At 46.5% G+C, this 25,240-nt stretch overlaps 2 protein-coding genes and 1 pseudogene across 3 annotated transcripts in view; 2 read left to right on the top strand and 1 right to left on the bottom strand.

Moving 5' to 3' along the window:
- Window positions 1-25,240, top strand: part of LOC123815154 (signal-regulatory protein beta-1-like) — a 165,140-nt gene that overhangs the window by 104,582 nt on the left and 35,318 nt on the right. The gene's annotated exons all lie outside the window — the stretch shown is intronic.
- Window positions 1,737-20,394, top strand: LOC123815156 (signal-regulatory protein beta-1-like). Its single transcript, XM_045833367.1, is given in 7 exon segments — window positions 1,737-1,837; window positions 8,716-9,069; window positions 14,316-14,636; window positions 15,215-15,348; window positions 15,350-15,530; window positions 19,652-19,760; window positions 20,292-20,394. Coding segments are annotated over 6 exon segments (1,167 nt in total). The 5' UTR covers window positions 1,737-1,767; the 3' UTR covers window positions 19,759-19,760; window positions 20,292-20,394.
- On the bottom strand, window positions 6,385-8,560 carry LOC123814937 (annotated as a pseudogene).

The following is a 25,240-nucleotide window of genomic DNA, read 5'->3' as shown; positions in this document are numbered from 1 at the left end:
TCCCATTAATGGCCTTATTATGCATCTCTAATTTAGAGCTACATATAACACTTTCTATTTCATGAAATCTTTAAGAGTAATAATTACTATTTTCAGTGTTTTTTTGACTACTGTTTAGGATGACAATTGATTTCAATCATTGTTCTATATCCACTAAGCTTATGAAACGCTAACTAGTGCTAACAGTATGTACACTTTTTATTTGCAACACTTTAGACAGTAATAATCTATCATTAGTTTCAACCTTTATGACAGTTACATGTGCACGTGTTTAAAGAATCAAAGAGTTCTACAAGTTCTACATGTGAAAACTGGATTCTCCCCAGCCACCCACTGTTTCCTACTTCCAAGAAGCAACCATTCTCCACTCTGTGAACTGATTATTTTAGAGTTTACTGTCACAACTCATACAGTGAACTTCTATTGCACTTCTTGATCTCTGGCCCTCAGGATTTATGTGTGGACCTCCTGCTAAGGAAGATGGGACCTAAGTGTTACTCCTGACCTCATGTCACACATGCACACTTTCTACTCCCATCACCCCGATGTCTTTACAGCATAATTTGGGATAACTGGGTAGCCCATTTCTCCATTACAATGACTATGAAACTGGTACTTAACAGCTAAATTTTGTAACGTTTTGAGCTGTGCTATGTTGGTCCCTCAGGTGTATGTTTGTGTCACCACTGCCATGACCAGAATGCAGAGCAATTCCATGACCACAGAGGTCCCCTGTGCTCGCCTTTACAGTGACCCCACCCCCACTGTGCCAACCTCTGCAAATGCCAGTCTGCTCTTCATTCTCTAGTTTTGAGAATACGTTATAGGTGGAATCATATAGGGTGTGAGATTCTGAGATTTACTTTATTTACCCAAAATAATGCCTTTGAGAAACTCACATGTTGTTGCACGTCCTTGTATGGAGGCATTACAAGGTATTACAGTTTGATTAACAGTTCGCTTATTATTGGACCTTTGTGATTTTTTGCTGCTATTACAGAGAAAGCTGCTATAAACACTAGCACACAGGGTTTGGTTGTAACATGAATTTCATCACTGAGGTAAAAGCCTGAGAGTATAATACTGGGTCCTACAATGTCCTCCCTCATTTGAAAGAAGTCAGGATATTATTTTGTTTGTTGTATGGAAGCACATGCAAGTTTTGAGATCCAGATGCACTGTGCATTGGGCTAGGTTTTACCAGTCCTATCTATAAAAGTTAGGTACAGGGAATCATTCAGGACCAGACCTGCTTCCTTCCCAATGTTGGCCAGACTTTGGTGAACCTTCTTTCTCCCTCCATCAGTGTAGCTCCTAGTGAGACTGGTGCAGATGAGGCCACAAGCCATACATAGTAAGGTTCATGGCTTGGGAGTTTAGGACACAGTCCACGTTCACAGACACTTCTCATCCTGGGCCTGAGTGGGGCATCACTGTGAAGATACCAGATGGGGCAAGGGGCCCAGTGGGAATCAGAAGCCCTAGGAAAGAGGAAGCACTATTTCCTTAGGCCTGTCCAAGTCTCCCTGACAAGTAAGATGAGTAACTCCTCACCCTGTATTTGCCCTCTCTTCCTCATTCTATTTCACAATCTGGAAATAGAAACTGTCTCGAATCTGGAAGTGGGCTACTATCTCACAGCCATTTAATACTATCCTGGGCACTTCCTCTTATAACCTGTGATGTGGGGCCACTCTCCTCTCACAGAGCACAGTCCGGGCTCTCCCAGCACACATCAGGAGAGAGGAGGCTTCTCAGGCCTTCAGGATGCTGATCCCTGCCTCCTGGCCCCGCCCTCCCCCCTGCCTGCTGCTGGCTCTGCTGCTGGGCCTCACAGGTGAGCATGCCTTGGGGTAGAATCTCCTCTTTCTGCCCCTGGACCTCTTCCTGACCTTCAGAAATGTTAGGGCCTCCAGGAAAGCAGGGTGCATTACCCAGTGCTTTCACAGAGGGTCAAGGACAGGACATTATCTGAGAGCATGAAATCTGGGATCTGGGAGTCTCCCACGTGGATCCATTGTCTGCACCTGTTTACTAGAGGCATCAAAACTAATACTTCAAACCACAACTGTGACAGTATTAACCCCTCTAATCCTCACAATATGGCTGTGTGAGAACTATGACTTTTATCCCTGATTTACAGATAGGAAATGGAAGCAGAGAGAGCAAATTGGCAGCATCACCTGTGTTAGGCAGTGGTTCAGCTCGGTTCAAGACCAGGCACAGCAGCTGCAGAGCTCATCTTTTAACCATGTGATGCTGCTCAGCTTCTTGGTGGAGGCTGATTTCGGAGAGATCAGAAATCACAGAGAGTAAAGAGGAAGAACAGGCATCTCCCATTAGGCCACTCAGAGACCCAGAGTTCAGGTTCTGCTGTTTACTCAGGAACTTCTGTTAGTGGTGTGTGGCATGGTTCCTGTGTGCCAAGTGTGTTTCTCAGCATTTAATATGTGCAATCATTTCATTTAATCTTCAAAACAACCTATGACTGGAATTCAAGGCCATACTTCCATATATATTCATGGCACGTGTACCCTTGTGTTTGTGTGTACAATTGGTGTAAATGCATGCACACAGACACATGAGATTACTGAAAAGTCTTTTCTTGCTGTTTAATTCAAACCCTTGTCAGTCTACAGGAAATGCACATGAACAGATGTTTGGTTCTCCCTGTTGCCTCTTTCCTTTCAACTTCCGTAAACTTACCCTTTACTTTCCCTGAATTCTTAAGACAAACAAGCTTCTCTCTTGGTAAAATGAGTACAAGTGTGCATTATTATATTGGATTCCTTCTTTTATAAGGAATGGGAGTGACTGGAAAGAAGTGGATAACAGATACAGAGATGCCTCCCTGTATGGTCTGCATCTATAATTATATTTATATCAATATCAATATATCTACATATATATTGATATCCATATCTACATCTACATCCTCTAATGTCAGATGAAGCATCAGAGCTCTAGGAAGTATGATGAGTAATGCCCTTTCAATCACTTGAACACTTACCACGTGCAGATATGTTGGAAATTCCTGTGTGTGCTCTCTGTCATGGTCACTATATCCAAGGCAGGTCCTCTTGTCACCTGTACCTATAGAAGAGAACAGAGAAGCACAGAGGGGTTTAAGGTCACTCAACAGTAGGTGATTTATGTATTATTTGAACCCAAACAGTCTCATCCTAGAGCTCATGAGTGTCCCTGTTATGCCACATCCATCCCATGAGATGTGTTCCATTGGACCAGTGGGTGTGAGGAGGGGTGGGTGCTGGGGGAGAGGTTTGTGGTTCTCTGCTCCTGGGTTACTCCTCTTCCTGCACATGCACCAGATGCTTTTGTTTTTCACCACACCATCTAGGTGGGAAACTCAGTTTCTGACATAAATGCTATTGATTTGCTGACTTAAAATAGGCTTCAAGATTTCCAGGAGGAGTCTGACTGGGCAATTCCCACACATAATTCAAATATTTATTGGATTTGTACGATATACCAGGAACATTATGGGAACTCAGTGTGTGCTGATGAATAAAAGAGACAAGGTAGCTGCCCTCATGGAGCTTGTATCCCAGTGGGGAAATGACAGTAAACAATAGACAGAATGAAAATAGATGATATGGAATATTAGAAAATAATATTTAGTGGGAAATTAAAGCATTGTTAAATAGGAGAATTGGGGGAATCTCTAAGGTGCTATGAACTTTAAACCATGTAGTCTGGGTGAGCATCCTTGAGAAAATGAGGGTTGAGCCAGATTAACAGAAGGTCGGGAGTGAGCCACGGTGTCATCTCAGAAAAGAGCCTTCCTGTCAGGGAACAGAACGTGCAAAGGCCATGAGAGTAGAATCTTCCTGCTTTGTGCAAGGTTTTAAAGAAAGAAGTGATCTAATCTGACATAAGTTTTGAATTATCATAGCATTTGGCTGAGAATAGACTATAGCAGGAGATAGAGAGAAGTAACAGAGCAATTATGCAAATAAATGACTTGTACCAGGGCAGTAGCTGGTAGAGAGAGGGGGGAAGATGGAGACTTGGGTGCATGGGAAAGGGGAGCCACAGCATTTCTGATGCACAGGATTCAGGGTGGGAGAGCAAGACTCTGCATGTTGGTGACCTGAGCATCTGGAAGAATGAAGGTGGCTCAGGTGAGATGGAGAGAGCTGTGGGGGAAATTCAGGAGTTCACTTTGGACATGTTAACTATGAGATGTTTGTTTCCATAGAAGGAACACATAGTGTGGGCAGTTGGACATACAGTCCAGAGTTCAGGGAAAGGCCTGGTCACAGATGTAGATGAGAGATTTACAGAAGCACAGACTCAGAGTTTGTCATTCCCGGCTCCTCTCCACCCTCTCATGTCTCATCTTCTCTCTTCCTCCTCTGTTCCCTCCACTTCTCCCTCCGATTTCATTCCTGTCACTCCCATTTTAGTGACATTCAGCTGTTCAGCTTCCCTGTCCCCATCCTTCTTCTCCTGACCTCAAATTCAGTCAGTCTCCTGTTCTTGGCAAGAAAGAACCTGCCCTGTGACAGCACATGGCCTCCTTGGGGGCTGTGTGGTCACACACAGTGCTAAGTGGGAGGGTTTCACCAGCTCACACTCTGCAAAGGTGACCCACAGATTTTCTCCCTGAGGAGAAACTGAGAAACAGAGAAGAACACAGGGTTTATCTGTGGTGCCACAGCTGGCTCCTCCTCTGAGGGACTTTGCTTTTTTTCTTCATTGCCTGTGGTTTTAGTGTCACATTCAAGAAACCATTGCCAAATCCAAAGTCACGAAGAGATTCACCTATGGCTTTTTTTCTAAGAATATTCAAGTTTTAGCTCTGGTATTTAGGGTTTGTATTCATATTATTTATTTTTGTTAAAAAAAAGTAAGATAAAGTCAAACTCCATTCTTTTGCAAGTGGATGTCCAGTTTCCCACCGCCATTTGTTGAATGTCCTCGGCATCCCCGTGGACGATTATTTGACCATGTACGTGAGGGCTTATTTCTAGGCTCCCTATTCTATTCAATGGGTCTCTCCATCTACTCTAATGACAGGACAGCACTGATTACTTTAGTTTTGTAGGAAGTTTTTAAATCAGGAGGTAGGACATTCTTTTTTCAAGATTGCTTCATTATTTGAGACCCCTTGAAATTATCTATGGACTTCTAAATAGGCTTTTTATTTCTTCAAAGAACACTATTGGAATGGAAAATATACCATTGGGATGATTAGACAAACCTAAGGCAAAACAAACTGAGGCTGAGGAAAAAAAAAAGTTTGTTTAATGACACGTCTGAGCTGCATGTGGGTGAGATAATAAATGTGCTTGGTTATTTAAATCATTTATGTTGGACACTTACCTCTGGTCAAAAGTATCCTAACTGACATTAGCTGTAGAATAGAATGCTGTAGAGCCAGTGAAAGTTATGCCACAGAGGCATTTATGAACAGTAGATGTGCAGTTAACAGAAAAAACTTACATAATCATGTTACCCTTTTGCATTTGAAAAATGAGTACATTAATATGAATTTATTTGCCAAGAAAAAGGTTTTAGAAATAGTTATCTCTGATATAGTTTGTCTTAAACACCAAAATTTAAATGTTTCTTTATTGCAATTTCATTTTCTGTTGTTTTTTTTTTTTTTGCAACAAGTATGTGCAAGCTGCCTCAGGGATACTGTGGGTACAGTTTAGACCTCTGAAACAGAGGAAGTTGTGTTTCTGCTGGAGCGCGGTCTTCTTGCCTTTCCTTTGTAAAACACACAGCACCTGTGACGTGCAGTTAAGTGAAGTCCAGTAAAGCCAAGTGCAGTAAAATGGGGCATCCTGTATCACTGATTCAGCCACCCTTTGCTATTTCTTCTGTGAGTTCAATGCGATTTGGGGAGGAGGAAAAGGTAAACATGTCTTCTACTAAGCTATGTTGAACTGGGAGTACGTTTTTTGTTTTATCCTCGCCTGAGGACACTTTTTTCATTTGGTTTTTTAGAGAGAGAGAGGAAGGGAGAGAGGAAGGGAGAGAAACATTGATGCAAGAGAAGCATCAGTTGGTTCCCTTTCTATGCACCCAGACCTGGTATCTGCACCAGGACGGGTGGGGGATCAGATGCATTCAGATGGGGTTCACTGGTACCTGCACAGGACCTGGCATCAAACCCACAACCTAGGTCTGTGCCCTGACTGGGAATCAAGCTCATGACCCTTGGTCTACGGGTTGATGCTCCAACCAACTGAGCAACACCAGCCAAGTCTGGGAGTACACTTTTTAAATAGGAAAAATTGTGTTTTTCTTTTTCAAACTATTTTGTAAAATAAAATTTGATAGCATCAAACATTCATTTTTTATTGACTACAAAATAATACAAAACAGGTTTCATTCTTCTTTGTTATCATATGATTACTTTGTACCATTTTATATCAAAATTTCTTCTGTGAAGCAAAAACTGTCCCAAAATGAAGGATCTCCAGGGACCATAGGAACAGCAGGTGATACATTCATTGATGGTAAGGATCTTTTGGGTTTCCTAAGAGTCACTGCAACAAATGGTCCTCGTCATTCTATGTTCTTCAAACCTCCATTCCTTTTCTTCTTCTCCCTCCAGAACCACTGGGCTTCTTTATGAGCCTGGCCTGCATCCAGGGTTAATGGGGACATAGCACACACAAGCCATTGCAGTTCAAATCCTAGTCCAAGTACCTATGGCTTTTATGAGGGCCTCTCTTTTTTTCATTTTTTTATTGTTGTTCAAGTAAAGTTGTCTCCATTTTCATCCCACCACACCACACCCTGCTCCACCCATCCCCGCCTCCCACCCTCACTCCTACCCTACTTTGGCTTGGCCCGTGTGTCCTTTATACTTGCTCCTTGATGCCCTTTCCTCGTTTTCTCCATTTCATCCCTCTGTCCCCTCCCCTCTGGCTACTGTCAGTTTGTTCTTTATTTCAATGTCTCTGATTATACTTTGATTGTTTGTTTTATTTGTTAGGTTCCACTTATAGGTCAGATCATATGGTATTTGTCTTTCACTGCCTGGCTTACTTCACTTAGTATAATACTCTCTGGTTTCATCCATGCTGTTGTGGTCACACAGCAATATTTTCACTGATATGTCCCCTAGAGCAAGGGACATAAAGGAAAGAATAAACAAATGAGTCTTCTTCAAAATTAAGCCTTCTGCACTGCTAAAGAAAACAGCAGTAAAATGAAAGGGAACCAATCGTATGGGAAAATATATTTGTCAATGATCCTCAGACAAGTGTTTGACCTCCAAAATATATAAGGAACTCACACAGCTCCACTTCAGGAACACAAAAACCCCAACTATGAGGTTTTCTTTCAGGGCCAAATTCCTTTAAAACATACCCAGCCAAGTACATTCATCCTTAAAGCTCCTCATTGTTTCTTATTCTTTGTGTGTAAACTTTCTTTTCATAATCTGAAGGAATTCTGATATTGAGCCATTACCTAGAAAATTCCTCTTTACATCAATTTCCACTTGAGGCTCAGGTTCAGCAGCACAGTCCCTTTCACCAGAGATCTTGAAGTTAAGGTAAAAGTTGAGGTAAGTTGGGGTAAAAATTCACTGAGTCTTTAGCAACTTATTTCATCATCATTATAAGATCAGCCATGGCTGCCTTAGTGTCTCAGGCACTGATGGACTGACGGATGCCCTCCTTCTCCTCAGGCTGCATCTGTCACACTGTTACAGAACAAACAAGGGGGGCCTGGGACGATATACTATTATTGAAAGAAGCCCCCAGGTCCGTTATGTCCGCCGCCAGAGGAAAGACGTCTCTCAATGCCAGAGATTTGTGAAAAGGAAAGGAAACGTTTATTTAATGCTATACAAACTTTAAGTAGGGACCTAATGTCTTCACCAAAAATCCTAAAGTCCCTTAAAGCACCCACAAACAGACACAGACCTTCCTTCCTTCCCCCTTTGCCCAGTCCAGAGTACCGTATCTCCTAAAGCTGCGGGGGTCCCCACCCTGGCAAAGGCATGTGGTCCTCTCTCCCCGGACCACGGGAGTCTCCACTCCGTCAAGGCCGCGTGGTTCTCTCCCTCAGGGCCGCGGGAGTCTTCACCCTGCTAAAGCTGTGTGGTTCTCTCTCTCTCTCAGGGCTGCGCATGGTTCTCCTCCTTCAGGGCTGCGCAGAGCTCCACCCCCACTACAATGGCTGCCGTGTCCTGGTTTAAATCCCAGCGCCAATCTTCCTCTGAAGCCCCATTTCTGGCTCCTCTCACAATTGGCTACAGCTGCCAGATTCTGGGCAGGTGTGGCCCTGTGGTGTGGAGCCAATTATCTCCAGGCTCTTCTGGATCTTATTACAGATCCCTATTTGAGGCTCCCCTCTTGGCTGCGCCCTGTTACAACACCGCCAGCAGTCACTAGGGTTAGCTGAGCAGACAAGTGTCACAGGGAAATGCCCAGCACACACCCTCCAATGTGGGCACCAAGCAGAAATAGAAATGCTTGGCGGGGAAAGATTTAAACCCACTCTTTGTCCCATCAGGTTACCTCTCGGTGCCTCAGTTTCTTCATTTATAATAAGGGTGTGACATTACAGGCATGTTGTGGGGGTTACATGTATGACACATGCAATGTGCTGAGCTCAGGCCCCCTCAGGGTGTGCACTCCATCAATGAAAGCTGTCGTTGATAGAGACTTGACAAAACCCAGACGATCACACACGGAGGATAAATAACTGCTTTGTGTTTCCCTCCAGGAGGGGCAGGTGAGGAGCTGCAGGTGATTCAGCCTGAGAAGTCAGTGGCACTGACAGCTGGAGAGACGGCCACTCTGAGCTGCAGTGTGACCTCCATTCTCCCTGTGGGGCCTGTCATGTGGTTCAGGGGGACAGGGCCAGGCCGGGAGTTAATCTACAGTCAGAAAGGAGGCCACACCCCCCGAGTAATAAGTGCTGCAGACACCATGAGGAGAAACAACACGGACTTTTCCATCCGCATCAGCAACATCACCCCAGCAGACACTGGCACCTACTACTGTGTGAAGTTCTGCAAATCAGAGCCTAACAACATGGAGCTCAAGTCTGGAACAGGCACTCGGCTCACCATGAGTGGTGAGTACAGAGTGGGACCCTTCATGTCCCTGGTGTGTGACAACATTGATAAGAATGACCTTCATTCTTTGTAGCAACAACTAGGGAATCAGGTGGCATGGTGTTGGGTGCTTATAGTCAAGGTCTGATTCCTGGTCTAATGTCACCCCTCCTGCAGGTCAGGGAAGTTGAGGCCTGGAGATCCTGCTATCGTCTCAGTCCCCATGGCTGGTTCATGGTGGGAATAGTCTGGAACCCTCATTTGCTTGCCCCCCCTCTCTGGCCTTATCTTTTCCAATCTTGTCTGGCCCTTTGGTTCCAGGGATGAGGGAACTGCAGGTCTGAGGGACTTGCCCATCACAAGGTCAGGCCTCACCACTTCCTCCAGAGAGCGCTCCCCTCAGTGTGGCCGAGCCCCCCTCACTGACACTCACTGACACCCGCTGGGAGCTGGGCTCTGCCCTGGGTGCTGTGGGAGCTGCAGGGGACTGAGCAGGCAGAGCTCTTCTCCCATGAAGCTTTCTTCTCCTCCCTGCCATTGGGAGAGATCCTTGCAGGGCAGGGAGGGGGAATGTGTTTGTTTATTTCCCCCTCAGAAGCATCACAGGAGAAGCCATCCCTAAGGGGCACAGAGTCCCTGTTTGCTCTGCCAGCCCTGCTGGGAGGAGGTGCCAGAGGTTGGGCGCTCACTGTGGGTCTGTCTGGTAAACCCCCTTTATTTCAGGGACCCGGTCACACTGTCACTTAGGCTCTGAGTAGAGTTTTCTCAGACTGCTCTGGTTGAAGGTTCCAAATGTGGGTGCCTGCAAGGTCACCCCATTGAGTCAGTGAAAATGTTCACTTAGAGTTTTCTGCCAGAGACCCAGTATCTTGTATCCTAGGATGTCTGAACACAAAGCACTGTTAGACCACCCTGCCTGATGCCCCATGCAAAAGGAGAGCATGGGACCAAGAGGTGACAGTAGCTTTGCTCCTGGTCACATGGCCAGTGAGTGAAGGCATCATCCCAGAGCCCAATCTGACTCCAAGAAACATTCCTTCTTGTCCTGTTGTAAGACCCTCTTTCCATGAAAGACTTGGCACACAGTAGGTGTAGATTAAAAGGTCATTACACCAAACCACTGAACAAAGAGCCAGAATATTCCTTTCATTGTTTTCTCAAAGGTTCAGGTGCCCCTCACATTCAGACCCTGAAGCCCAAGGTCATTGAAATCCACTGGATCCTTCAGCCCCATCCCCCCAAATCAAGCATCCACATCAGCACCTAGAGCTGCCCCTTCTTCAACAGCTGCTTCACTCTCCAGCGTATGGAGACAGCATTGTTCATTGACATTCTGTTGATGGATATAAGTTGTTCCCAACCTGTGGCTATTAGAACAGTGATGCAGTGGAGAACCTTGCCCTTGTGTCACTTGGCCAAGAGGGAGATGCCCGCTAGAAGTGGCATTGCTGGGTCAGAGGGTATTTGGTTTTAATTTGTGTGGACATTGCCAATTTTCCTCCTTGATGTGGTAGCAATGGAGTCTCCCACAACCCCTGAACATTGGCAGGGAAGGTGGCTTTATCCTGAATTTTTTCATATTACAGTAGTTTGTAATAATGTGTCTGTTGCCTAAGCAATCACAGGTAGTGTATGCCTCCATCTCAGGTCTGCTGCCTCCTGGTAAAGTCCTGGTTCCTCCTCCCCAAGCTGTCTGCCCAGAGGATGGCCGGGGTGAGACAGCAGAGGGGTGGGAGGGTGCTGGTGCAGCAGCGTTCTAGGAGGTTTATCTTCTTCATGACATTTACTCTTATGACCAGCGCTGTGGCAGAGGTTATTGTTGACTGATGAAGACTCTAAGCCTCAGAGAGGGGGCCTGACTTGTGAGCAGGTAGGGAAGCTAAGATTGACCCCAAACAGCCTTACTAACAGGCCCTGCTTTTTGCCACCCCGTTACCCTCCCCCAACCTGGGTGCTTCTCAAAGTGTGCAGAAAGCTCCAAACCTCTCCTTTAAAATTTAAATTGTTTTGTCTTCAGCAGGAAGCACTTTTGAACAGGTTCTGTGATGGAGGTAGGGCAACTCTACAACGTAGATCAGACAGGTATGCAAAAAGTCTCACCATGTGCTGTCCCTGTTGCTAATGAGAGAGCTCAGCACAGAGAAGCATCCAGGAGGCTTTTCCCCTCTGTTGTGCTGTTTGTCCTTCTCTGAGCACCTGCAGGAGCAGCCTGGGGACAGTAGCCTTGACAGACAGAGAGGGGCCATGGCACCCCCAGAAACATCTTGAATAATAATCCTGGATGTGCAGACTCAGAATAAGGAGGGGCAGCCATTTCCTAGGGGCTCGCTGGGGCCCTGCATGAGCCGAGTTTGTATTCCAGACTCTTTTCAGGAGGCCATGTCTTTTGTTTATTGGGAGAGGGTCTCAAGTCCTGGTCACTTGGAGTTGACTCCTCCCCACTATTCCTTAAAGTCAAAATTCTCACAGAGTAAAGAGCAGGAGGCAGCCAGTGTTGGGACCTGAGTGGATGGACATGAATTGGGGGCCACAACAAATACCCCAGAACCTAGTACTGGGTGAGGAGAAGCCCCTCCATTTCTCTCAGCCACCCTTTGCTCCCCTGTAAGATGGTGATAATCATGGGCTCCTCTACAGAGTAGAAGGATTTGAGGTGCTCTGTCTGAATCTCCCAGCACAGAGTTGCTCCCCAAATCTGGTGTTATTTCACAGTGTCGCCCACTCTCTCTTGCTGGGCCTTTGTGTCCTCACCTGCAGACATGGATGCTCTCCCCACCCTCTGCAGGAAGGACTGAGGCTACAGTGAGCCTGGTGAGAGGGCAGAGCCTCAGTGAGCAATGGTGTCATCCCATCACTGAGTGCTCTTGGGCAAGTCTCAGTGTCCCTGGGGTCCTCAGTGTCCCCATTTGTGCAGGGGTGATAGTCCCAGCTCCCACTCAGGGGTCTGTGAGGACAGGAGGGGATGTCTAGAAAGCCACTGGTGGGCAGGCCAGGGTGTAACTGAACATCAGTGCCCAGCAAGTGAGTGCATCGGCCAAGTTCTCTTCCTGTTCCCAGATCCCAGCTCTGCCACTTCCTGGCCTGTGACCTCTGACTCATTGCTGCCCACACTGTGCCTGGTGTCCTCATCTGTCAGGGACAGCACCAACCTCACAGAGCAGCTCTGAGGACTGAGTGAGTGAATGCATGCGCAGTGATCAGAGTGGTACCTGGCACATAGTAGATGTTCGATGACTATAGGCTATGACACACCAAAGCCATAGGACCTTGGATGGGCTACTTTCCTTCTCAGATCTCAATATGATGGGTTTGAAGGTGGAGTTCTGTGATGTTCACCCTTCCCTGCTCATTGGAATCACCTGGGAATTGTTGCAAAGGTCCCCAGACCCTGGGTCCACCCTGGGAATTCTGGTTTAACTGTCAGATGTGGGCCTGGCAGCTGAAGTTCTTCACTATCCAGAGGCAGAAGGCCCTGAGGTAGATGTTCTCTGGGGTCACAGAGGAAACCTTGTATTCTTTCCCCTGACAAGGTGGCTCCCCCTGCTGCTGGGGCTGTGAGAACAACACCTTTGGATGGTACAGGTGCCTCAGAATCTCATGTGCCAGAGACAGCTCATCAGAGGCCCAAGAAAATGAGCCTGAGTGGAGGGGCAGGGACACCCTCCCCCGGAGCAGACCAGGGCTGAGAGTGGAACCCCGGCTGTCTCCAGGCCTGAAGATGCACAGGCCCAGACACCCTGTTAGATCCCAGCTCCATGGCTGGGGACACCTTCCATCTTCAAACCCCTGTGTGTGTCTAACCTGAGTCTGAAATCCCACAAATACTGCTCAGCAACAGAGCCCTTCCTGCCCAACATACCAGCTTGTCAGGTCTCAAATCTGCTCTCCTTTCTCAAAATGCTCCCAGCTTCTGTAAACAGCTGATGTGGAGGGAAATGCCTGTGACCTGTTGTGTGTTTTGAAAATCAATTCACCAAACTTGTTTCCTGAGGGGATCATTAAAAAAAAGTGACAGAACCCTAAGTAGGTGGTTTCTTTGCTTTTATTTTCGTCTGGGTGTTTGTAGAGTAGCTGTGGAAAGCGGATTTGAGACTCCCAATCCATGGTAACTAATCCCAGTGTCTATCCCCCCAGTGGCATCTAGGTTGCTGGTGTTCTTATGACTTGACTTATTCAAGTGACACCCCCTTATCTATGTCCTCAAAACATTTGATGAGCTTTAGGAACCAAAGTAGATCTTTATAAATGCTAATGCTTTTACATATTTGATGTGTACCCCCTGTTAGAGGTGCTGGGTGATAACTAACAATTTCAAGGTACCCTGCAGGAGCTTTCCACAGGGAGAGACTGCTCTTGGATTTTATCCAATGACCCTTGGAATCAGTGTGGATCCTTTCAGGACATGGGGGTCTGCCTGCTTCACAGGCCTGTGTCTGCGTCTCTTCTCCTTCCGTGACCATTGGGAAATTAACCACCTTTGGCTCTATCTCTTTTACTATTCTTTATGAAGCCAAAACTTATCCAGGAATAACTCAAAATCAGAAAATCATCCCAAACCCATCCCTTGAAATTGAACAATTGAAACAGATTTATCCCTAGTGAAGTATTTGTTGAAATAATGAAAATTATGGAGTAAACTTATTAATGCTTGAAGGGAGAGTTCCGGATATAAATTAGATCCAGGTTCAAGATGGATCTGTGTTTATTTACATCTTCTGTTTTATTCAAAGCAAAACAACTTCTGTTGCCTGATTGCACCCTCCCTGTAGCCCGGAAAGGAGAAGTGCCTGCTGCCCCCCCTCTCACAGATGGGACTGGGATGTGCCCTGGCCGCACCTCTCCTCTGCTGCCAGCCTGTTCCACTCCATGGGGTCCTGCCCCCACTGCTTCCCCTGCATTCACTCTGTGAACACTGTCTGTGAGGTCGGGGAGGTGTCAGGGGAGGCCAGACAGGGGAGTTAATATGAAGAGGGAGAGCGTTCAGTGCTGTTGTTCACCAGCCCAGGCAGGTGGGAGGTCACTTGGGGAGGAAGGAAGGTGCACTTTGAACTCAGGCCTGGAGCTGCCTGTGGGCCATGCCCCTCACTCAGGGTTCACCTCTGGGGACCAGAGTGTCCCGTTCTGATGGATGGGATGATGACACACCCTCCCAGCATTGTTAGAGGATAGAAAACAATATATGAGAAGGATCCTTACAGAGTCACATGCTTGTCACTGGTGGTGATGGTCACTATCATGTTCATTGTTCATTGTGCTCCTTTTACAGCCCAACCCTCTCCCCCCGTGGTGTCAGCCCCCACAGGCAGGGCCACACCTGGGCAGACAGTGAGCTTCACCTGCAAGTCCCACGGCTTCTCCCCCAGGAACATCGTCCTGAGATGGTTCAAAGATGGGAATGAGCTCCCAGCCTCCCAGCCCACTGTGGACCCAGAGGGAGACAGCCCTTCCTACAACATCTCCAGCACAGCCAGGGTGCGGCTGGCCCGGGAGGATGTCCGCTCCCAGGTCATCTGCCAGGTGGACCATGTCACCCTGAAGGGGGGCCCTCCTCTTTGTTGGACTGCCAACCTGTCTGAGACCATCCGAGGTAGATGTCCCTCACACCCACCCCCAGCCCATACCTGGCTCCTACCCTCCAAACCTGCTCCTCCCCCTGCCATTTGCTCCAACTTAATTTCCCTGGAATCTAATTCCTGACAACCCTTCCCATCCCCAGACACCTGGATGAACCTGTCATTCACCACTGTTTAATGGCAGTTACCAGAGGAACACCTACAATTCATTGTACTTGGTAGTTTCATCTGCTTTACCAAGGGCAACTCCAATTACTGAGCACCTACTATAAACCAAGCCATTATATGCTTGGTGATCTCACTTATTTTGCTACAATTATTACATTCCTACTGCATTCCAGGGCTGTGCTGGTTTGATTTCACTCATATCACCCTAATAGCAGTTTCCACTCCTGAGCACCTACTGTGTGCAGGGCACTATGCCTAGTGATGGCATTTGTATTCAAAGTGAACCCTCAGTGTCAGAGCACCTGCTGCTTACCCAGCACTCTCTTGGGTGTCCTCTTGCTGTGGTGGGGGAGCTAAGTTACAGAGCCTTCCTCTGTGATCTGTGTGTCCTTGAGGCCAGAGTCTCTGCCCTGTGCTGTTTCAGTTTCACCCACCTTGGACATTACCCAACACACCGTGTCAGAGAAACAGGGGAACATCTTCATCTGCCAGGTGAAGAACTTCTACCCCCAGCACCTTCAGCTGAGCTGGTTGGAGAATGGAAACATGTCCCTGAACAGAAACGCCTTCAACCTGCACAGAGAACAAGGATGCGACCTTCACCTGGGGGAGCTGGATCCTGGTGAACTCATCTGCCCACGGGGAGGCCGTGGTGCTCACATGTCTGGTGCGGCACGATGGGCAGCCGGCCATCAGCAGAAACCTCACCTTGGAGTTCTCTGCTCAGCAGAAGGACAAAGGTAGAGTCCAGGGAGAGGCATCCACTCCCACTCACTCAGCTCCATTTAAATTTTACTGTTATAAATAGTAATTAGTGCTTATTATTGAAAAATCTTGAAGTTTATTAATAGAAAGTAGAATTTGAGTGGGAGATCCTCTTCCACAAACACCCCACTGAAAGAGTCACCACTGGTAAGAATTTGGTAGATGTATTTACAGATCTTTTCACAGCAATACACATTAAAAGAAGAAAGAGGGAGGGATGTGGTGTGTTCACAGTGTCCGGCCTGTCCCTTTCTTCTCCTAACTGTCCCTGCACCCACTGTCCATGTCAGCCCCTCCCTCCTCCTTGCTCTTTCCAACCTCCTCCAGGTCTCCATTCCAATCTATACTTTTCCATCCCCATCAGTATGGTCACCCAGCAAATGCCTGAACTTGCTGCTCTGTGAAATTCCAGAAGGGGAGCCCCGAGCACGTGGAGTTTGAGTCAGGACAGTCATCCAAGTGACCATGGGTGGTCCCAGCACAGGCCTCCTTTTCCCCAGATTGGGAGAGTGGACCAGCAGTTATCACACCCATCTGCCTGCAGAGTTGCTCAGAGATTCCCTCATACATGGCTGATGCCTGCAGGGTCAGTGATTCTATCCCGTTTCGTTCCTGACATGAAAATGCATCATTCTTTTTTTTCTTCATCAGTCTTGATAGAAAAATTTTCAATGTATGGGTTTCTTCACAGATCCCACTTGTTGTTTTAGTGAGTTTTTCTATTTTCAATTTCATCAATATTTGTCTTCTTTATGATTTCCTTCCTGCTGCTTGCTTAAGTTGAATTTGCTCCCCCTTTTCTTGTTTTTGAGGGTGGTAACATAGATTGTTGATTTTAGACTTTTTAAATGCCACACTTTGGGCTGCATTCTGTGCCTGGGGTGATAGGATGGTGCCACCTCCAATGCCTGAATGCCGAGTTCCTTCTCCCATCCTCAGGTCCCGAGCTAGTGTGCCTTTTCTTCCATGTCTCCAGTCCTCCTGTGCTGGAACCTGGTGTTATCTCGGGGTCAGAGCAGTGCTGAACAAGGAGAGCAGGAGAGATCAGCCTCTGCCACATTCCCTGCACCACCTTGGGTTTGCTTTTGAGTCTCCACCTCTCACATGTCTCAGAGCAGGCAGTTACTTCCAGGTGCCCTCAGTGGGCCTGGCCCCACACACTACTGAGAACTAACCTCGAAATGGTTTTTGGGCTGTCTGGGTTGACTGGCTGAAGCAAAGTGCAAGATACAAACATGACCCTCTGCACTGGAATGTCACAGTCTACACCAGCATCTGAGGATTCAGGCTACTGCAGTCCTGGGCCAATGGGGGTGGCATAAAAATGCACATCTTTTTGGTCATGTTTACGGTACTGAGGTGTTCCTAGATGAATGAACTTATCTTCTGTCAGTATAGCAAAATCTACATATATCACTGCATATTTATGCTAGATGGCTGGTTTCATTAAACAGATGGCTTTGAGTCCTCATAGTTTTTGTTCTTTTTTGTCTTTAGAATTCTAAATTTCCCACATCCGTTATTTCTATTTCCAGTTAACATGCAGTTGCCAAACAACCTTTTTTTTCTGTTATTTTTGCCTTTTCTCAACAGAAGTTGTGCCTGTCTCTTCAATCTCCTTTGTCTTTTTATAACATTCCTGCTTCTTTGCATTAGCTTCCTATGGCTACTATAACAAATCACCACACATTCAGTGCCTTAAACAACACAGGTTTATTATCTTGAGCTCTAGAGGTCAGAGGTCTTCAGTGGGTGGGCAGGACTGGGCTGCCCCTGGAGGCTCTAGGGGAGAATCCAGGTCCTTGCCTTTTGCAGCCCTAGAGGCTGCCTGCACCCTCTGCTGAGGCCCCACAGCACTCTGAGCTCTGGCCCTGTCATCATGTCTCCTTCTCTGGCTCATCTCCTCCCTTTTCACTTTGCAGGATCTGTGAGTACATTGACTCCACTTGGAAAATCCTGGATCATGTCCCCATTTCACTTCTTAATCACTATGACCAGATCCTGTTGCCAGAAAAGGTAACACAGTCACAGATTATGTGAATTCTGTGCCAACCCTTTTGTGCAGACTTACTTTGAAGCCTCCTCCTATGGTCTGTGCTCTGATCTCCAGGACACTGTGCAGTATTTCAGAGTTAGGGTGGATTCAGTATTGGTGGTGGTGCATCCCCAGTAGCTCTCAGCCCCTCTGCTAGCTGCCCTGTGCCTTGTCCCTGAGTGAGGGTGGGAAGGTGCCATGTGGAAGACTGCAGTAGGATTTGGGCATTCTTCTGTTTCACCTACAGTTATTTTGAGACTTCTACATTTTCTTTTCAAGTAATACTGAGGCGAGTTGTATGTAAGATTTACTTTCCCTTTTGTGATTTTTCTTGGTTTATGAGAGGCCATAGTTGCAGTTAAGTAGCTGTGCTACTGCCATTGTCCTCAGCAGCCCAAAATGGGACTAAAGATTGTTCAGTGCTTTGACCCATAGGCCTCTATCTCAGGGCCCCCTGTCTCCTAATCAGGGCCCTGCTCTGGCAGAGAGGGCCTATTGAAGTGGAGAGTTCAATCTCCTCTGTGTCCTGCTACTCCTACAATTATATCCTTGACTCAAATCTCAGTTTTGTCTGCTCTATGATTCTAGAAATAAAACAATCTGCAGTACTGTGAAAAAACTCTTCTGGTTCACACTTAACCTTTACCTTATAATTAATCCCTCTTAACTCTTCTTTGTCTTTCTCCAAAGGACTGATGTCCCTGGAGCAGCCATCCAAGCGCATATTCCTTTTACTTACCATTTCCCAACTAGTTTCCTAATGACTGATGCCTTGTTATTCCCTTGCCCTGGTTAGAGATTCCTGTTCACCACCAGTGAACATTTTAACCATTACATCCATAGGGCCAGAGGGGCTGACCCCTGGTCCTCCTCCAGTCAGAGCTGAGTCTTCTTGACCAGTCAGCTGATGAGTGACCCAATTTCTAAATTGCATTTTCATGTTTGTTCTCCAGAGGGCTTCCAGACATGCTCCTTTAGGTTGGTTTCCCTGGGAAGCAGACTCTGAATGGACATAAGCTTGTGGGGAGCTCCCTGTGGGGAGCTGTCAGGGTCCACATGCCTGAGGGAGTGAAGGAGCAGGAGACAGAGCTGCTGAACTGCAGTGCAGGCTCTAGACTTGGCTGCTCCATAGAGACCTGGACAGAACTGTCTCTGAGAGTTGTTTACTTGGAGAGGAGGGCCTGAGCCTTTATATTCCCAGTCCAGCCAGTCCTCTGACCCGGGCTGCCCTCTAGGAGGGGTGCAAACTTACAACAAATTTCCCTTCCCCTGAGAGAAAGTCCCAGACAGCCTCTCAGCTGGGAATTGCCATTCTCCACTGTCCCACAGGAAATGGGTGAATTCTTCAATCCTACATTAAGGATTATTTCAATTATAATGAATTATTTAATGTCTTTGTTTCTTTATTTAAGCAAAAATGGGTCGTTATAAGAATCTAAAAATGTGCTTTCCCAGATCTGACTTTCTGTGTGCAGTAGAAAGGTTTCAGCTGACATCGACCCTGGGGTCACAGCTTACTGAATGATGTCTCAGCTCCTCCCAGTCTTCGACATCATTTCTTTGAATCCTGGGATGTTTTCCAGCTGCAGCTCTAATGAGAAGGTCATTGTTCCTGCAACTCTAAGAGGCTGGTCTTGTTTTTCCACAAAAGACAAGGGCTTAGGATCATCAAATAGACAAGAGTGATGTATTTTCTAGGTTTGAATCTCACTAATCTATGACCTCCATAAACTCTCCGAGCTTCGTTTCCCCATTAGACTGAGGATAGTACTACCTGCCTCACAGGGGAGGTCCTAGTTAGTTAACCAGGGGATGTACTCATGGGTTGCTGAGCACACATTTTCTTCACTCCTTCCCTTAAGGAAGACAGCCCTGGCAAAGGAGGAAGGAGCTGATTGAGGATGAGGAAGCTCTTTACCCTGGTTTCTGCCTTGAGCCTGAGAGCAGAGCAGGATTGAAGAGATTCAGAGCATTGGTGGGTGTAGGCAGCCTGAGACAGAGCCAGTAGAGGCTCCTGGGAATGGTCTCCTCTAATGGCTCCTCCTGTTTCTCTGTTTTCAGGCCCAGGAGTACCTACTGATGTCCTTGTAGGGATTTTCCTGGGCTTCAAAGTGCTGCAGGTGGTTGGTGTCTCTGTCCTCTATGTCCACAGGAAGTGGAGACCCTGACTGTAAGTATTTGATGGGGAGAGCAGGCCAAGGTCTGTCCCAGAAGGGGCAAAGTCAAAAGGAGGGGCCAGTCCACAGGTCACACATTGTCAGAGGTAACATTGTGTAGAGAAGGTGACATATCTGTATACATGTCCTCAGGAGTCTCTAAGATCCCTCTAAGAGATTCTCACTTTCTATGAAGTAGGTGGGGTACTGCAGGAGGTGGCCTGGATCAAAGGTTTTAATGGGTTTCCACAACATCTTAGGATTTCTCTGGAGGAAGTGGGCGGAGGGAGTTGAATCAGGGGCAGCTGAGATGGTGGTTCCCTTGAAGACCATCTCTACGTTATTTGATCCCTATGTCTTCTGGGACTAAGAATTCCCACTGTGGAGTATTGTTGAGAATTCCTGAACCTGCTGCTCTGAGAGCTGTCCCGGCTCTGATCTTCCTTGTGACAGAGGGGAAGGGATGGGAAAGGGTATCAGTACTTGGAGAGAAAGGCTGAGGTGGCAGAGTCCTGTGCCAGGTGGTGTATGTTCTCTCATGACAGGCGTGTCAGGAAGAGGACAGCATGGAACACAGGAGAGATGCAGGGAATGCTTCTTGAATGATGAGCAGATAATTAAATGAGAACATGTTTCTGCAGCCCCATCTTCCTCCCGTGCTACACTCCACCCTCCATCCTTGCAGTCACCCTCCTTCTAGGAAACATTCAGCCTAAGGAAAAAAAATCTTCTTCAAATGCATCTCCCTGAGCAGACTTGCTGCCCATGGGCTGCTAGTGCACCTTCCCACAGTCTGTGATGCCCCCAGACCTGGGCCTTCTTCCGTGGTCCTCTCAGAATCTCACACAGAACCCCACATGGTCACCTGTGCCATTCTCTCTCACTCATGACTTAAATGTGATTGGAGGAAAAATGGGCTGCTGAGAATTGAGAACATGGAAGGGATGGTGACATTAATGCCATCAGACCTTTACCCGTCACCATCGACCAGGAGCCACAGGAAGAGAAAGCAATGCTGTGACCAAGTTGTACAGTTTGATGAGTGAGGTAGCCGCCTTCATATTGTCATTGGCTCAATAACGGATGTGCCTTTTAAATAATGTTTTTCAATGCTCTTAAAGGATAGTATTAAACTGAAGTACAGTAATTTCATGAGAGCTGAGAATCCTCAACTGTTTCAGCTGGGAGCTGGGCCTGTGGTCAGGTTTTTTGCGTCTGGAGTGGTGTCAACAAGGTGACAACCTTGTTGAGTGGAAGGTGGGTGAGGGACAGGATCTTGATTCAAACACCACAGAATTTCACTTTTCTTGTCTAGTTTTAGTAGACTTTCTTGAATACATGCTATCTCCTTAATGTATACCTTTAGAATTATCTCTGGATATTTTAAGTGATTTTTCAATATAGATAATCAATTAATATGTTTTAATGAAAGAAAAATGTATTATATTCTTTGTATTTTCCAGGTATTAGCTTTCTACTGTAAGATGACATTTACAGTAACTGGATGGGCATTTGAAATTCATTTTGTCTTTGAAAACTGACATATACAATTATTTTTCAGAAATGTGTTGGCCTACAATGTCTAAGTGTAGGAATCTCTGGACCCAATGAGCCTTCAAGGACCACACCATCCTGTGATCCCTCAGACACTGAGTAAGAGTGTGTTCAAAGTCTTGAGAGAAATCAGGCAGAGATGTTCTCCTCTGAGGTCTGGTAGACACCTGGGTTCAGATACCTAGGTTCAGTATGTGACCTTGAATATGGGCAACTCACTGAGCCTGTCTGAGCCAATTCCCCCCTCTGAAAAATGGGAATCATGCTGCCTCAAAGAACTGTGCGGCTTTACAGGGGAGAGCCATGTGTGAGGCACACAGGGCCTGGAACAAGGTTGTGTGTGATAAGATCCTTTTCTTCCTTTGCTCAGTGAGCAAGGCATACCATCTGTGGGTTTCCACTGAAAGTCTTGCAGTGGCCTGGCTACCTGAAGGTGTTCTCAGACTTTTCTGGAAAAAAATTTCCCTACTTGTAGCTTGGCATCTGGATCCAAGAATCTTTTTAAAGACAGCAAGAGCAACATTTGCTTCAAAGTTGGGGACATGATCGCCAGGATGAGGGAAAACTGGAGCACATCACAATATAATTGAAACTAGACTCTAACACTGAAACCAGACCCTAGTAGTTTGGGTTTTTCCCCCTTTTATTACAGCAGGCCTCCTCACAGAGCAGAGTCTCAGGGACACAAGACCAAACCACATCAGAGTGGTCCCAGAGGCAAAGGGCATGTTCTGAAAGCCGACAAAAGAGCTCCAACTAACCCTGAAGGGTGGCCCGAAGCTATATTCATGCCAAGTCAGAAACTCTGAGCACAGGCTCGGTCCTCAGAGACAGTAGTCAGACGTGATGGAGGCCCAGGAATCTGTGCTTGGTGGGGCACCTAGATCTCACCCGATGAGACCCTGCCCGCAGGAATTCCTTTATACCTTCTCTCACCTTTCCCATTCCTTCTCTTTGATGACTTAGTTCCAAAATTGTCCAGTCAAGACTCACGAATTAGATTTAATAAATATGTATAATGTCCTCCTTAACATTATTTTTAAAACTTGCTTTAAGTCTGTATTCTGTGGTGCGTGAGGGACTGATCTGAGCCACCTCTGTCTCCTGGTTTGGCAGCTGGACGAATAAATTTTGTCTCTCCAAAATCCTGTTGCCTCGGGTTTGGGCTTCCCTGTGAACATTGAACCTCGAACTTGCTGCCTTTGTTGGCTTTAATGAGAAAAATAAGATTTTGTTCTTTTAAGTAAAACCTAATGGTTCAAGAATGTGGAGGCACCTGAACTCACCTTTCCCCAGAGACTCACTGCATCTACAGCTATTAGGGGAACAATTCCCTGAGAAAGAAATCCGGAGACTATTTGGGACACTCCCACTCATTGGATACCCAAGGGAAAATACTCACATCTAAACAAAGAGGAGAGAATGGGACACAATCTCATCCTTAACCCCACCCTCAGCACAGAGACCTACACTCGGGAGAGTCACAAATCCCAGTGTCTCCTTGACAAGTAGAATCTACCACCTTAATTGTTGAAGTTCCCCTGAGTGATGAGCTCCCAAAACAAGTAGATCTGAAAGCCACTGGGGCTTGGATCCACAACGCCCACAGCACTGTAGTGAACAAGGATGCAGTTCTCAGTGGGCTGTGAGGACTAACTTGCCTGTCTATCCCAACACTCTGAGCTCAGCACAGTGGCAGCAGAGAGAAATGCCCATTGCCTAGTCTTTCATAGAAAGAGGCGTACAGTATTTACGTTCTGTAAAAGCTGTAGTCTGAGGGCCAGACTCCTAATTTAACCCACATCTAAGGACCAACAGTCCTCTCCAGACATCAGGGAGCTGAGCCCTGTCATCTGCACATTCTCCCTCTGCTGCACTCCGGGTCCTGGTGTCCCCCTGAAGGAGCCTGTGCACGTGTCTGCTCCCTTAGCTCTTGTGACTGCTGCTCAGGGGATGTAGCCACTGATGACCTGGCTCTGGTGGCCATGGGGCTTGTGTTAGTGAATCTCACAGGTCTGTAGAATACAAGCAACAAAAAAAACATAGACAGCAGTCAGAATCTCTCATTCCCCCGTCTTCCCCTGAAAAAGGTCTATATACTTTACAGGCTTCTACCTGAGGATCTGTTGCCAGAGGAAATAGAATTCATCCACGGTATCACAGGAAGTGCATTTCAGGATACATGCTTAGGAGGACTTAAGGCATAGTGGCGAGATTTCTTGGAGCAAAAACAAAGGAAGGGCTTAGGCAACGTCTTATCCATCACCAGGTTGCTCAGCTCCTTCTGTGAAAGAATTCCAGCCTCTGGGGCTGCAGGCTTGCCCTTGGGCCCTCCAAGTCCTGGAGGGCAGTCAGGATCCAGAGTTGCCATGCCCTTAGCCTGGCATACGAAGCCCCAGTAGTCCAGCACAGTTTTTGTTCCCAACCAGCCTGCCAATGACCCTGTGCTGGGGCCTGCACGACAGCCGAAGAGAGAAAGAGTTTGGATGCCCCTCAAACTTTGTTAAGCTTTGATTATATTTCCTTGGGCTTGGGCTAAAGCAGGCTTTATTTCGAACTATCCAGTTCCTTTCCTGGATCTTCCCTGGGTTATGCTGGTGCCAACTGCTACCTAATCTGTCTTCTCAGGTTTGTCCCTGTCCCTTTGTAGTCACCACTTAGGCTGCTACTGCACATGCCTCAGCAGAGGAATTTCCCCCTCACTGTGTCTCCTTCCCCCACCTTGTTGTTCCCTGGGGAGATTGCAAAGCTGGTCTTTCCTGCCTACTAGGGGATTAGTGGTGGTTTGGCAAGGATGCTGCTGTTCCCCGTGTGTCTGTGAAGCTTCCTCTTCCTGGCTAATCAGGCTTACTGTCTGATCCCATTTGCTCCCTTCACTGGTCAATAACTAACGAACTATGTACTGGAAAAGATGCATGTTTCAAGCAGGCTGCACCTAGGTGCAGACTGACACTGTCCCCTTGGTACACTGAAATGTCACCTCAACAACTGGGGGCCACCAAGAACAGACAAGGCAGCTTGAACACTCACAAGGTTTGGAGAGACCATCAAGTGCTAGAACAGGACTGAATTATAAAATTCACTCATTGTATATCTTCATTACAGAGGTGAAGATATACAATGCCTGAACTAAAAAAATCAAAGAAAGGGCTGAACAGTAGACCAAATGAAGCAGAAAAGAGAATCAGGAAAATCAAAGAAACAGCAGTTAAATTCATCCAGTCGCAGGTTTGGTGCAACCACTGCAGAATACAGCAGAGATGGTCTTCAAAAACATTAATAGAACTACCACAGGATCCTGCAATTCCACTTCTGGATCTAGGTCCAAGTGAAATAAAATTACTATCTTGAAGAGATACCTGCACCCCCATGTTCACTGCAGTATTATGCACAGTATACGAGTCAAGGAACCAGTGTAGATATTCATCAATGGATGACAGCATAAAGAAAATGTGCTGGGATATTATTCATTCATAAAAAGAAGAAAATATTGCCATTTGCAACAACATAAACAGAACGTAATGGCATTGTGCTAATGTGATAATTCAGAGAGGGAAAGACAAACATTGTATGTTCTCCTTTATATGTGGAATCAAAAAAACAAAATTCATACGTACAGAGAACAGATTGGGGATTGCCAGGGGCAGGGCGTGGGTGGGGGAGAACAGGAGAAAGTGGTCCAGTGCACACACCTCCAGTGATAAGACAACTACACTTGAGGACACAACATATGACACGGCGACCACAGTGAACAACGCTTCATGCACATTTGAAAGCTGCTGAAGAGCCAATATTAAAAGTTCTCATCAAGAAAAAATTGACTTTGTGAGGTGATAGATGTTAACAAACTATTGTGACAATCATTTTTCAATAATAACAATGTATATTGAATCATTATCCTGTACTCTAAAACTAATGTGCGAAAGCTGTGTGTCAATTA

This window comes from Phyllostomus hastatus, unplaced genomic scaffold (assembly GCF_019186645.2).
Source record: "Phyllostomus hastatus isolate PE091 unplaced genomic scaffold, TTU_PhHast_1.1 phas_contig_17, whole genome shotgun sequence".
NCBI lineage: Eukaryota > Metazoa > Chordata > Mammalia > Chiroptera > Phyllostomidae > Phyllostomus > Phyllostomus hastatus.
Note: the sequence above shows the minus strand (reverse complement) of the source record. Positions and strands in the feature narration are given on the sequence as shown.